Source organism: Pelophylax lessonae (assembly GCF_965119305.1).
Source record: "Pelophylax lessonae genome assembly, chromosome: 2".
Classification (NCBI taxonomy): Eukaryota; Metazoa; Chordata; class Amphibia; order Anura; family Ranidae; genus Pelophylax; species Pelophylax lessonae.
In genome coordinates this window covers 230,074,866-230,087,866 of record NC_138769.1, presented here as the reverse complement: position 1 = coordinate 230,087,866, position 13,001 = coordinate 230,074,866, and the positions used below count along the sequence as shown (strand labels likewise).

The 13,001-nt window shown below is 45.1% G+C and overlaps 1 protein-coding gene across 1 annotated transcript in view; it reads left to right on the top strand.

Annotated features, from left to right (window-relative positions):
* Window positions 1–13,001, top strand: part of DCLRE1B (DNA cross-link repair 1B) — a 46,209-nt gene that overhangs the window by 13,107 nt on the left and 20,101 nt on the right. The window contains exons 3-4 of the mRNA XM_082245988.1: window positions 1,999–2,164; window positions 3,862–4,041. Coding sequence (XP_082102114.1) covers window positions 1,999–2,164; window positions 3,862–4,041 — 346 coding nt within the window. The remainder of the gene's footprint in view (window positions 1–1,998; window positions 2,165–3,861; window positions 4,042–13,001) is intronic.

The following is a 13,001-nucleotide window of genomic DNA, read 5'->3' as shown; positions in this document are numbered from 1 at the left end:
CTGCGGCAGTCAGCCCCTCACAGGCAGAGTGACGTAGGTCTACGTCGCTCGCCTGTGAGGCTCTGGGGAGCGAGCGCGCGCCCGCGCGGTCACGGACCCCCCCCCCCCCGCGCGTGTGACCAGCGGACCCGATGTCCGCCGGTCACTCGGCGATCGGCGGGGGGAGAGGGAGAATGTCAGGCAGCTTGTGTAAACAAGCCACCTATCATTCTCCTCGCTGTAAAGACACTGATCACATGGATCTACTATGTAGATCCGTTGATCAGTGTCCTTACAGCTCAAGCCACAGCCAATCACAGTAGAAAGCACGCCCCTAGGGACACACACAGCCCCTCCCTCCCAAATAAAGTTAACCCCTTCACTACCAGTGTATTTTTACAGTAACAGTGCATATATATAGCACTGATTACTGTAGAAATGTCACTGGTAACCCCAAAAGTGTCAAAAATGTCAGTCAAGGGTCCGATCTGTCCGCCCCAATGTCGCAGTACCGCAAAAAAATCGCAGATCGCCGCCATTACACGTTAAAAAAAAAAAACACCAAAAATGACAAATCTTTCCCTTTGTTAGTAAACGCGATAACTTTTGCGCAAACCAATCAAAATACGCTTTTTGCGATTTTTTTTTTTTTTTTTTTTTTTTTTTTTTTTTTACCAAACATAGGTAGCATAAAACAAATTGGCCGAAAATTTTAAAAAATTTAGATTTTTACATTTTTTTTTTTTGGGGAATTTCATATAAAAAAATGTGAAAAATATTGTTATTTTTGCAAAATGTACGCTTTTTTTTTGTTTATAGCGCAAAAAGTAAAAATCGCACGGGTGATCAAATACCACCAAAAGAAAGCTCTGTTTGTGGGAAAAATAGGACGCCAAATTCGTTTAGATACAGCGTCGCACGACCGCGCAATTGTCTGTTAAAGTCATGCAGTGCCGAATCGCAAAATACCCCCTGGTCGTTTAGCAGGAAAATCCTCTGGGGCTTAAGTGGTTAAGACACGCAATAAATTACCCAGTTCTTTTGGTAAAAAAGTTGCACTGAGTAAATGCCAACATTTCAAGCATTTAAATTGCGTGCGCCCATGAACAGCAAAAAAACTTCAATACCTTATATTTTCCATAGGCAATACTTTAAAAGCCCTTGCAGGTTATTAGTTTAGAATTAAGCAAGTGCTCTGTTGCTAAAATTATTGATCTCTTTTGTATGTAGACGCCCCAATGCATGGGTATTTGTGTGTATGTAGGGGGGGGGGGGGGAACTCAAATGTTTGTGTGTGTGTTTTTTTTTTTTTTTTTTTTTTTTTAGGTCTCCTTAAATTGTATTTATTTTTTAAATGACTATTGCTATCATATAGGGGACCAATAGCACCCTATGTATTAGCATATAGGTGACAGGTACTCTTTATGTCAAGGAAATGGAGAGGAGCAGTGTTTAAAGTGAGCGAGCAGTGTGTACATAATGCAAGCTATGTCACTTGGCAGCTCTAAATGCAATTGCCAGCTCCTTTGTTTTATTTAGCGCCAGAGAAGGAGCTGTTATTAGGGCTCTGATATAGAGAAAAGGGCGGGGGATTACCTGGTAAATCCCCGCTGACAGCAGAGAGGAGTGGCTGGTTGTGAGGACGCAATGCGTCCTAACAACTAATGCAAAACTGACTGTCTGCTTCTGTTTTTTTAATGGACCAAAAAACAAAAGAAAAATCGATGCGGATGTAAGTGGATGGTCATCCGATTACATTCGTTTGTCCACAGACATGCATTGCTGTCCATTTTTTCATCCGTCAAAGGATGGATGAAAAATGGACAAATGGTCCGCCCTGTGAAAGGCGTTTTTATCAGTATAGTTTTGTTTTATTGGAAATAATGAAAGTGAAACCAAAACAAAAATGTAATTTTACTACTTTGATAACAGAAGATTACTGTGATTAATTGGTACCAGATCCATAAATAAGGGGGGGAGATATTTTATCTAACATCCTACTGAACCTCTCTCTTCCAGGTTAACAGTAAGTGGATCAACCCATTGGAAGTTGGTGTGTGCCATATGTTGCCATTGGATGGCTGCGGAATTGAAACAGTGGCTGTCACTTTAATAGATGCCAACCATTGCCCTGGTTCTGTTATGTTCCTGTTTGAAGGATACTTCGGTGCTATCTTATATACAGGTAAACCTGGTGTGACATGGCCTCCACCCCTACAGCCCTATAGACAGGACAGGCGGGTATATTCAAATATAGGGCGTACAAACGGAAGTCTCCCTGCTATAATAAAAGTAACACAGGACTATTTTTGGTTCTTTTCGGGTCAACCTCCTAAAAAGCAGAGTGGTTTTACGACCTTCCCTGCTTTTGTATCTTGCTCTTTTATGAGTGCTTTTAAACTTGAAATAGCTAATTAAACTATAGACAGAGCTTTATATTTAAGTTGCATTTGACCTATAAAACTAATAGTTGTAATTGCACTGTTGCGTACAACTCTAAATTAATAATTTGGGTGTCTCCTTCACAACAGATGATGCTACCAAACTGTTCTACTGTTCTCTGTGTTGTGATTTGCTTGTTTGTGCGTGGCCTCCTTCATTTTGTGAGACTGGAATAGCAATATAACTAAATACAAAACCAAATCCAGCATTGCATATTTAATACATTTCACATTCTAATTTTACAGGTGCAAGATTTAACTGCAGTAATGTGGGTTCCATTTTACTGTCTGGGTTTGTAAAGGCTGTAGCAGATGGGCAGACCTGAGAATTCAAGTGTTTGGCAGGGCTTATCTGCTACCCTTCTCCATGAACACCATTCTGAAATATGAAGATATATCCTTCAGAATGGGATCCCTGCTGATAGTGGTTTGAGATTGAGGAAATAATTTATTGTAGCACAATTCATTCAGGTAAAGGCTGTCAAGATTCCAAAGCACAATCCCAACGCACAGGTTCCTGGAAAAATAGCTGTGTATGTAAGCAGATGCTGTAGCAGCATTTGGCTGGAACCAAAGCTAGTCGAAGCAGAAGCATGTCACCCGCACATCGTGGATATCAAGATTTATTCAGCGATCGCATTGCTACAGCAAGAGCAACGTTCCGGAGCCTTGCAGGACCCCATAATCAGGCATGTGACAGTCACATGCCTGACAAAGGGGTCCTGCAAGGCTCCAAAAGGTTGGTCTTGCTGTAACAATGTGATTGCTGAAAAAAGCTTTGGAACAACGTTGGAGATCAATGGTGTGCTGGTTGAAATTCTTCTGCTTTTACTATCTTTGGTTCCACCTATGGTGATTACAGCACCTGCTTACGTACAAAGCCATTTTCCAGGAACGTGTGTCTTGGGATGGTGTTTTGGTATCTTGACAGTAAAAAGGATGGGGGGGGGGATAACTGATAGTCTTTACCTGATTGAATTGTGATACATGTTGGCTGTATCATCACACAATAAATTGTTTCCTCAATCTCAAACCACTATCAGCAGTGGCCCCATTCAGAAGGCTATATCATATAGCATGTTTCAGAATGGCATCCATGGAGGAGGGGGAAGATTAGGAGAACTCTTCAAATTTTAAATTCATGCCTCCATGACATGCCAGCTGTCCCACATTGGCAGTAATTGGTCATAGCCCAAGACTTGATGGGGCTCAGTGAAGTTTATACATTTCTGTGCCTCCTGTCCCAGTTCTGGAAGAAGTGATTGCTCTTTCATGTCGAAGTCCTGGAAATAAGAGTGACCAACAAATGTAATCCAACAGTATATTTTAATTAATAATTTAAAAAAAAGCTATTCAAAAAAGCTATTCAACTGAACTTCCACTTCTGTATAATGCTCTTAATCTAAATTTTGCATTTTTTTTTTTTTCTTTTTTTACACAGGTGATTTCCGCTACAGCCCACTGATGCTAAAATATCCTCCTCTAAAAAACAAGAAGATTGATGTTCTGTACTTAGATAATACAAACTGTGATCCTGAAAGCAACCTGCCTTCTCGACAGGAAGCCACAAAAGAAATAGAAGATATAATTGCAAATCACCCAGAGCATGACATAGTAATTGGTAAGTAGGTGTAAAAAAAAAAATAGGTTAAATTATGTTTTATAATTTTAGATCCTTATACACATTCGTCACGTTCACCTTAAAAGTGAAGGGAAAATCCAAAATGTTGAGTCCTAACCAGAAGAGAAGAGGAGAAATTCTTACTATTGGGACATTTGTTCCTCTGATAACTGTCTAAGCGGTTTCCCTCACTTTCCAATGTGTCTACATGACAGGAAGCAAGGAGAAATCTCCCCAATGGCACCACAGGTGAAAATAACCAAAAAACATGAGTGCAGTTTTATCTATCCTCTATCCAAAATATTAAAAAAAAATGTTTTGGCGTTAGGTGAAATGAAACATACATATTATAATACATGATTTATATAGCACCAACGGTTTATGCAGCGCTTTATTATATAAAAGGGAGTCATTACAGTTACAATACAAGAGGGTTATAAGGGCCCTGCTCATAAAAGCTTACAATCTAATAGGGTGGAGCAAGTGGTACAAAAGGTTGTAACTCTGGGGAATGAGCTGATGGAAGGGATAAAAGATTATCTAGAGGCTTGATGGGCTTCCCGGAAGAGTTGAGTTTTCAGGGATCACCTAAAGGCAGACAGAATAGGAGATAGCTGGACAGATTGAGGTAGAGAGTTCCAGAAGATTGGTAGAGGCTCTAGAGAAGTCCTGGAGACGAGTTTAAGAGGGGGAGACAAGGGAGCTTGAGAGCAGGAGGTCTTGAGAGGAGCAGAGAGGAGAGTTTGGGTGATTTGGAGACCAGATTGGTGATGTAGCTCAGCGCAGAGTTGTGAATGGCTTTGCATGTAGATGTTCATATTTTGAATTGAATTCAATCGCGCGATCAGTGTAGGAATTGGCAAAAATAGGTAGCAGACACTGAGCAGTTGGTAAGGTAGATGAGTCTGGCAGCAGCATTCATGATAGACTGAAGAAGGAATAGCTTATGGAGAGGTAGGCCTGTGAGAAGAGAGTTGCAATAGTCAAGGTGAGAGAGAACATGGAAGTGAATGAGTAGCTTATTGGTTTCATTAGCTAAAAAAGGGTGAATTTTATAGATGTTACAGAGGTGAAGTAAATCCGCTCTTGACAACGATTGGATTTGGGGCTGAAAGGACAGGTCAGAGTCTAGAATTGCACCTAGTACCCTGGCGTGAGGAGGGATTGATGGTTACATTATTGACCTTGATGGAAAAGTCATGGAGTAGGGCATGGGCAGGTGGGAATATTATCAGCTCAGTTTTAGAGAAATTTAGTTTAGGGAGTGGTGTGACATCCATGCTGATATGTCAGTTAGTAAGCTAGTACTGCAAAAGGAGGAGACTGAAGGAATGAGGTAAGGAGTAGACAGATTTGAGTGTCATCAGTGTAGAGATGGTATTGGAAGCTGTGGGAAGGCTATCAAGTGAGGGAGGAGGTGTAGACAGAGAGAAGGGGTTCAAGAACAGAACCTTGGGGGACCCCTACAGAAAGAAGTGGAGTGGAGGAGACTAGAGTTGCAGGTAACACTGAAGGAGCGCTGTGATAGGTAGGAGGAGAACCCAGTGTAGAGCAGAATCTTGGAGGCCAAGGGAACAGAGTTTAATGAGAGAGCAGGTGGTCAACAGTATCAAGGGCCGCAGAGAGGTCAAGTAGTAGGGGTATGGACTAGTGGCCATTGATTTTAGCAGTTAGTAAACTGTTTAGTGAGTTTTAGCAGGGCAGTTTCTGTGCAGTGCTGCGAGTGATAGCCAGACTGTAAGGGGCCAAAAAGGTTGTTTTCGGTGAGGTAGGAGCTAAGAGGGTTTACTGTATACTAAACTTTCTAAAAGTTCAGAAGTGAATGGGAGCCATAAGATGGGTCTTAAGTTGTTCAGGTTGGTGGGGTCCAGTGAGGGCTTTTTAAGTATGGGAATGATCTGTGCATACTTTAGAGGGGATGGGAAGGCGCCAGTAGAGAGGGAGAGATTAAAGATGTGAGTGAGGGAGCATAGGCTAGAATTAGAGGGTGACTGTAGTAGTTGCGAGGGAATGGGATCCAGGAGACAATTGGTTAGGTGGGCATCTGAGAGAGGATTTGTAACCTCTTCAGTAGTAGCCAGTTCAAAAGAGGAAAGTGTTGAATGTGCTGTTAGACAAGGCATGTTAAGTGGGGAGGATGTGTGTGCAGTGGAGGTGTCCTCACGTATAGCATCAATATTGTCTTTGAAATGACTGGCAATCTCTTGGGCAGTGAGTGTTTTAGTGCGTAGAGGGACAAAGCAGAGAGTTAAAGGCAGAGAAGAGCCAACAGGGACTGGATGACATGGGATTAATGGGAGAAAAAAAAAGTAGGGTTGTTTGGCAGTGTGGAGGCAGGAATTGTATTTTAGGAGGGCAGATTTATATAGGGTGAAGTCCTGCAGGGGTTTGGTTTTATTCCATAGTTGTTCCAAAGCACGGACTTGAAACTTCTGGTGTTGTAGGTTTGCCAGGGTTGTAACAGTCAGGCCTGATTTTTTTGCCTGTAGCTAGAGGAGCAAGTGCATCCAGTGAGGATGAGAGTGAACTGTGGTAGACTGAGGTGGTCAGGACCGAAAAGGGGAGAGATTTTGTCAGAGGTGGTCAGTAGCAGAAAAGAAATGAGCAGGATTAAAGTGGCAAATGTTTCTACAAGTAATCGTTGTCTTCAACCACCTATCCCTCCAAGAAGCAAAGGATACTGTAACTCTGATGAGGTTGTGATCGGAGAGAGGAAAGGGGGTGTTGGTGAGGTTGCATGGTAGAATACAAGGTCGAGGGTATTACAATTGGAGTGGGTGGAAGTGTGTGTCCATTGTGTTATGTAAAAATATGAGGTTAAGCTGAGCCAGGCTGTTAACATTAACAGGGATGTTAAAGTCACCAAGAATGATGGGTATTTCAGAGGAGAGAAAGTAGGGTAGCCAGGCAGCGAATTCATCATAAGCAGGAGGCCAGTAAATCTCTGCAATCCTTAGAGAGATTGGAGAAAACAGACAAATACAGTGCGTCTCGAGAGGACTAGAGAGGGAGGGGTTGGAAGGACTTGAAAGGTGTTCTGCGGGGATAGAAGGAATCCAACTCCACCTCAATTTTGCCCACTGGGTCTGGGGGAGTGAGTACAGTGGATGCCACCATGGGAGAGGGCAGCAGGAGAAGCAGAGTCAAAATCTTGAAGCCAGGTTTCACGCAAATAAAGCTTTCTTTTGGTGGTATTTAATCGACACTGGGGTTTTTATTTTTTGCTACATAAATGAAAAAATACCAACATTTTTTGAGAAAAAAAAAAAACATGTTTCTCTCCTCGCCTTCCAGGACGGCCCAACATGAGAGATGATAGGCTCCTCCCTACCGGAAACACAATCAATCACAGTTTGTTAAAAGGCCCCACCCTTCCCTCTGCCCCTCAGTTTAGATTGTGTTTCTTCCTACAGCGAAACATTTGTTGTTTTCACTGACCTGAAGACTTTGGAAGTCAGATGGTCCCCCTGTGAACCAGGTTCAGCAAATTGCCGTGAGAGCTGAGCTCTACCTGCCGACTCCTCAGGCTTCTCACAGGTCGCACCCATGCATACAAGCCGTCGGTCACCTGGGGTGCCCCTCTAGGCTTGTCTCCAGCACCAGCAGCTCTCCTCCACAGGAAAATTTTGAAAAGCCCGCCGGACGGGCGTCTCAAGCCTCGTCCTCAGACCGGAACTTCGGCGCGACGTCAGGACGCTACCGCACGGGATGCGGAAGAGGAAATGTGTGGAGGAGACACCGGAACCGGACTCCCAGGCTACAGGAGCCCGGACAGCTACAAGGGAGATGAAGCCCTCCACAACTCACCCTCCGGGAAAGGAGGAGAGGCTGGTCCAGGTGTCGGCAGCCAAACCCAGGTCGGAACCGGGTAAGTGCTGGAACATATCCTTGCATGTCTGTTTTTTAAGACTGCTGGCGCTGACAAAGAAAATTCCTGGAAAATCCCTTCTCCCTGACCTTAGTCGGACTTACTCAGTGTCCTTTCTATGGTCCTCATACATTTAAGTTGGGAAGAGTGATACTTGATTTCGTTTTGTATCCTTTCTTCCAGAGTCCCAGAGCGGTTCACAAGAGACCTCTACTACTACCTTACCCTTATCAGGCTCCGTTGCCTCTAAGAAGTGTGGTAATTGTGGTGATGGATTATCTAGCTCCCACACCAAGCCTTTCTGCTATAAGTGTATTTACAAATTAGCGGGAAAAGAAACCTCTGGTTTAATGAAAGACTTCTTAAAGTCTGTACAGGAAGAAATTCTGACTACAATTCAGTCAGTACGCTCTTCATTAGGAACTCCAACAATCTCAGAGCCCAGGGAACCTTCTTTAATGGAGGGTACCTCTTCACAGGAAAGCTCTTTATCCAGGGCAGGACCTTCGGGTCTATTACCCTCATCCCAAAACCTCCCTTCAGCCCAGCCTAGGGAAGGAAGTAGATTATCAGCAGAGGAAAACCACTCAGACTCCCAAACCAGCTCAGACGGTGAGGGGGACAGGGACTCAGAAGAACCAGAATAACCCGATGAGGTAGAACCAACTAGAAATCTATTTGGTTTGGAAAACATGCAGGGACTCCTTCAGGCTATTTATGCCTCTGAAGAGATACCCGATCTGCCAAAAGAAACCTCAGCCCAGGATAGACTCTATAAAGGACTAGGGAAGAGCCCTTCTAGAGTTTTACCTATCCACTAATCCCTAAAAGGATTAATCCTTCAGCAGTGGCAACTGCCAGAAAATAGGTTGACCAAAACAGGATCTTGGAAAAGGATATTTCCGTTTAAGGAAGAAGAAATAGAAAGATTTCTGAAAAATCCTAAACTCGATGCCCTGCTGGCACAGGTGACAAAAAGGTCAGACCTCTCCTTTTGTTGATACAGGCAGCATAAAGGATGTCATGAACCGTAAGGCAGAGCCCCTACTGAGGAAAGTCTGGGATGCCAATGCTTCAGCACAGGGCTGGGACAAGGTAATTTGGTGCCCAGGCGAAGATGGCAAACTGCGCCCCCCCCCCCCCCCCCCGTCCCGGGCGTAATATAACTTAAAACAATACAAATTCAATTAGGTTTAAGAAACCTAAATCACTCACACATTTTAATCATATGTATTTTTATATTAGGTTCACATTATTGCGGCTTGTGAGATCGCATGTAATTCGGAGCGCACTGCTCTTTCGTTACATGCGATCTCATGTGCGGATGCGAATTCAGCCATACACTTTGTATGGCTGGATTCGCACTGTATCCGCACCAAACACGCACAGGACGCTTTTTTTCAGCTGCATCAGGATCGGATCGCACAGTGGCTCACACTGGTGTGATCCGATCCTGTGCAAACTGTCAGATCGCACTGCGATATGCGATTAATTGACACCCCCTGCGCATCGCATATGGCAGTGTGAACTGCCAGAGGTGCGGATGCGATGCGGGAACAGGCTGCATATTCGCAGAGTTCCCACATCACAGAAGTGTCAACCGGCACTTAAAGTGTTTTTTCTGTCATACCAATTTGTAGTTATCTCCTCACCAGACAGACCCCGCTCCCTCCACCCCCCCCCCCCCAACTGAATATGGTTAGTTAATAACTTGTAGTTATCTCCTCACCAGGCAGACCCCTCCCCATCTGAATATAGTTAGTTAAAGAGGTTGTAAACCCATACAACTTCTTTTTTTTTGCAACCTGTAAGAGCAACACATAATGAGCTAGTATGCATCGCATACTAGCTCATTATGAAATACTTACCTTAGAACGAGCCCCCGCCGTGCCGCCTGCTTACCTGTATGACGGGCGACATGTCCAGTCGCCCGTCTTCCGGGATCGCGGCATCCGGCCATCTGATTGGCCCGGAGCCTCGGTGACGTCACTCGCACGCACGCGGGAGCCGACAGTCACGGCACGGGGCTCTGAAGAAACGGCACCAGCGGCCGTTCCTTCAGAGCGCATGCGCCAGTGACGTCACTGGCTGCATGTAAGGTAAATATCTCCTAAACGGTGCATGTTTAGGAGCTATTTACAGTACAGGCTTACCTATAGGTAAAAGTGTCAGAGGAGGGTTTTTCTTCTTCTTTAACAACTTGTAGTTATCTCCTCACCAGGCAGACCCCCCTCCCCCCCATCTGAATATAGTTAGTTAACTTGTAGTTATCTCCTCACCAGACAGACCCCCCCCCCCCCATCTGAATATAGTTAGTTAACATGTAGTTATCTCCTCACCAGAAAGACCCCCTCCCCCCCCCCCCCATCTGAATATAGTTAAGTTAACAACTTGTAGTTATCTCCTCACCAGGCAGACTTCATGCTGCTGCAGACAGAGAGAGAGACAGTGTGTGTCCCAGGCTGTGCTGTGACTTCAGCTCTCTTTGGCTCCTCGAGGTTGTGGTATGCTCCTCCCATCCAGGCTGTCTTCTCAGACAGTGAATGACATCACGGCCGGGACTACAGAGCTCCTGTCGGGGGGGGGGGGGGGGGGGGTTTCTCCTCCGCTCCGCTGACAGAAGAACAGAAGGGAAGGCTTCAGGCTGTGCCGAGTGCAGGAGCGCACTCGACACATTGCAGGCAGTGGCACACAGAGCTTTTGCCGCCGGAATTACACACACACACAGTCGGTGTGTGAAAGAAGTTGTCCAGCCACTTTTGGCGCCCCCCTATCTCCAATAAATGTTACCGCACAGGGCATCCGCCCCTTCCTCCCCCCCCTGTACCGGCTCTGCTTCAGCAATGGCCCCAGCGTTAGCTGCTTCCTGTGTGGCAAGGAATGCTTTCTTTTGGGTCGACAGATTGAACAAAAATCTGCCTCAGCCTAAAACCCAAGACTTGCAAGATTCCCTTTCAGTAATATGGAAAGCAGTCGCCTACCTAGCAGATGCGGCAGTGGAATCTGTTATAGCCTCCGCCAAGACTGGGGCTCTCCTGAACCAGAAGAGCAATTTGGCTCAAAGAATGGGAAGGGGACTTTACCTCCAAGACAAAACTCTGTGGTCTGCCTTTTGAAGGGTCCCTACTATTTGGGTCTGGGTTGGATGACGTCCTGACCAGGTCCTTGGAGAAAGGAAAAAAGTTTCCTGCAAAACCCAAAAAAGAGGGTGCCAGAAAATGTTTTCATGGCCCCCTGGAACAAAGACAGCATAGAAACAAAGAGAGCCTGCCAAAAGATGGGTTTTTCGGAAAGGAAGACAAAGAAACAGTTTGCTCTTCCCTTCCTCTTCAGGCTCAAGGGATAACAAGTGACGTCAAAGTGGGGGGCAGACGAGTCAATTTCTGTCTCAACGGGAAGAAATTTCAGTCTCCCCTTATATTTAATCCCTCATAAAGGAAGGTTACCGCCTACAATTTGCCTCAATACCCCTATAACAATATCTCTTACTCATGTCCCCAAAAAGATTCAGGTAAAAGAAGCTCTACTACAAGGAATTCAGGAACTGGCAGAACAGTTGGTGATAATTCCGGTCCCAGAAGATCAATTCTTCCAGGGGTTTTACTCCCATGTATTTGTGGTCCCAAAACCCTCAGGAAAATATCGCCTTTATAATAAACTTGAAAAACCTCAACAAGTTTCTACTTTAAAAAAAATTTTCAATGGAAACCATTTATTCAGCACGAAAGAATCTACTGAAAGATGTTTTCATGACTACGCTACACCTCAGAGATGCATACCTGCATGTTCCCATTCACCAGGAACATCAGCCCTTCCTGAGGTTTGCGATAGTGACAAAGGAGGGGACGACTCACTGGCAGTTCAGAGCACTACCTTTTGGACTAGCGGCCAGTCCAAGAATCTTTACAAAAATCCTGACAGAGGCGGTGGCCCATCTACACCTTCAGGGGACTTATGTCGGCCAGCATCCCAGCGGTGGTGTGGGCACAACTCCACGCAAGAGAGCTTCTTTTCTTCCATCTGTCCTCTTGGGACAGGAAGATAGAATCTTTAGACAAATTTGACAATCTTACTCCACAGGTGCAGATATCTTTGGAGTGGTGGACAAACCCAAACAACCTGGGAGAAGGCAGACCCGGAGGTCAGTGGAGGGGGCTCAAGCGCAAGGGTTCTGGGACAAAAGAACGGCACAGGCTTCGTCCAACTTCAGAGAGTTGAAGGCAGTGGGGGAAGCTTTAAAAGCTTTCCAAAGGTTCATCTTAAACATAGAAGTTCTGATTTTGTCGGACAATACCACAACTGTTATCTATCTGAATCGTCAAGGAGGGACCAGGTCAAGTTCCCTCTTAGCCCTGACCAAAGAGATCCTGGGGTGGGCCGAAGGGAGGATAATTTCCCTTGTGGTCATTCACATCAAGGGAAAGAACAACTCACAGGCAGATTTCCTCAGTCGTCACCTTATAAAAGAAGGAGAATGGGAACTAAGTCCCAAAATCTTCCAGTTAGTTGTACAAAGGTTTGGGCATCCAGAGATAGACCTGTTTGCCTCCGCTCAGAACAAGAAGGTAAAGAGGTTCTTCTCCCTCACACGGACCAGAGGGAGGGCCGGATTGGATGCACTAGCCCAACCGTGGCAGTTCAATCTAGCCTATGCCTCCCCCCCCCCATGCTAATTCCCAGAGTCCTACAAAAATTAAGTCAGTCTCAGAACCTGCAATTGATTCTAATTGCCCCATGGTGGCCAAAAAGGCCTTGGTTTGCCATCTTGAAAGCCATGTCAGTAGCTTGCCCATGGCAACTCCCAGTTTCCCCAGACCTGCTGTCTCAGGGACCAGTTTTGTGTCCGGACCCAGGATTCTTCCATCTGACAGCCTGGTTACTGAGCGCCAACTCCTAATTTCAAAAGGCTGCTCAGAGAGAGTAGTGGAAACACTCTTGCTGAGCAGAAAGCCAGTTACAAAAAATATTTATATGAAAGTTTGGAAAAGATTTTGTACCTGGCGTAGGCAAAAAGATTTTGCCTCTACCTCTATCCCCCAATCCTAGAATTCTTGCAAGATGGAGTAGATAAGGGTGTGGCAACTAACACCCT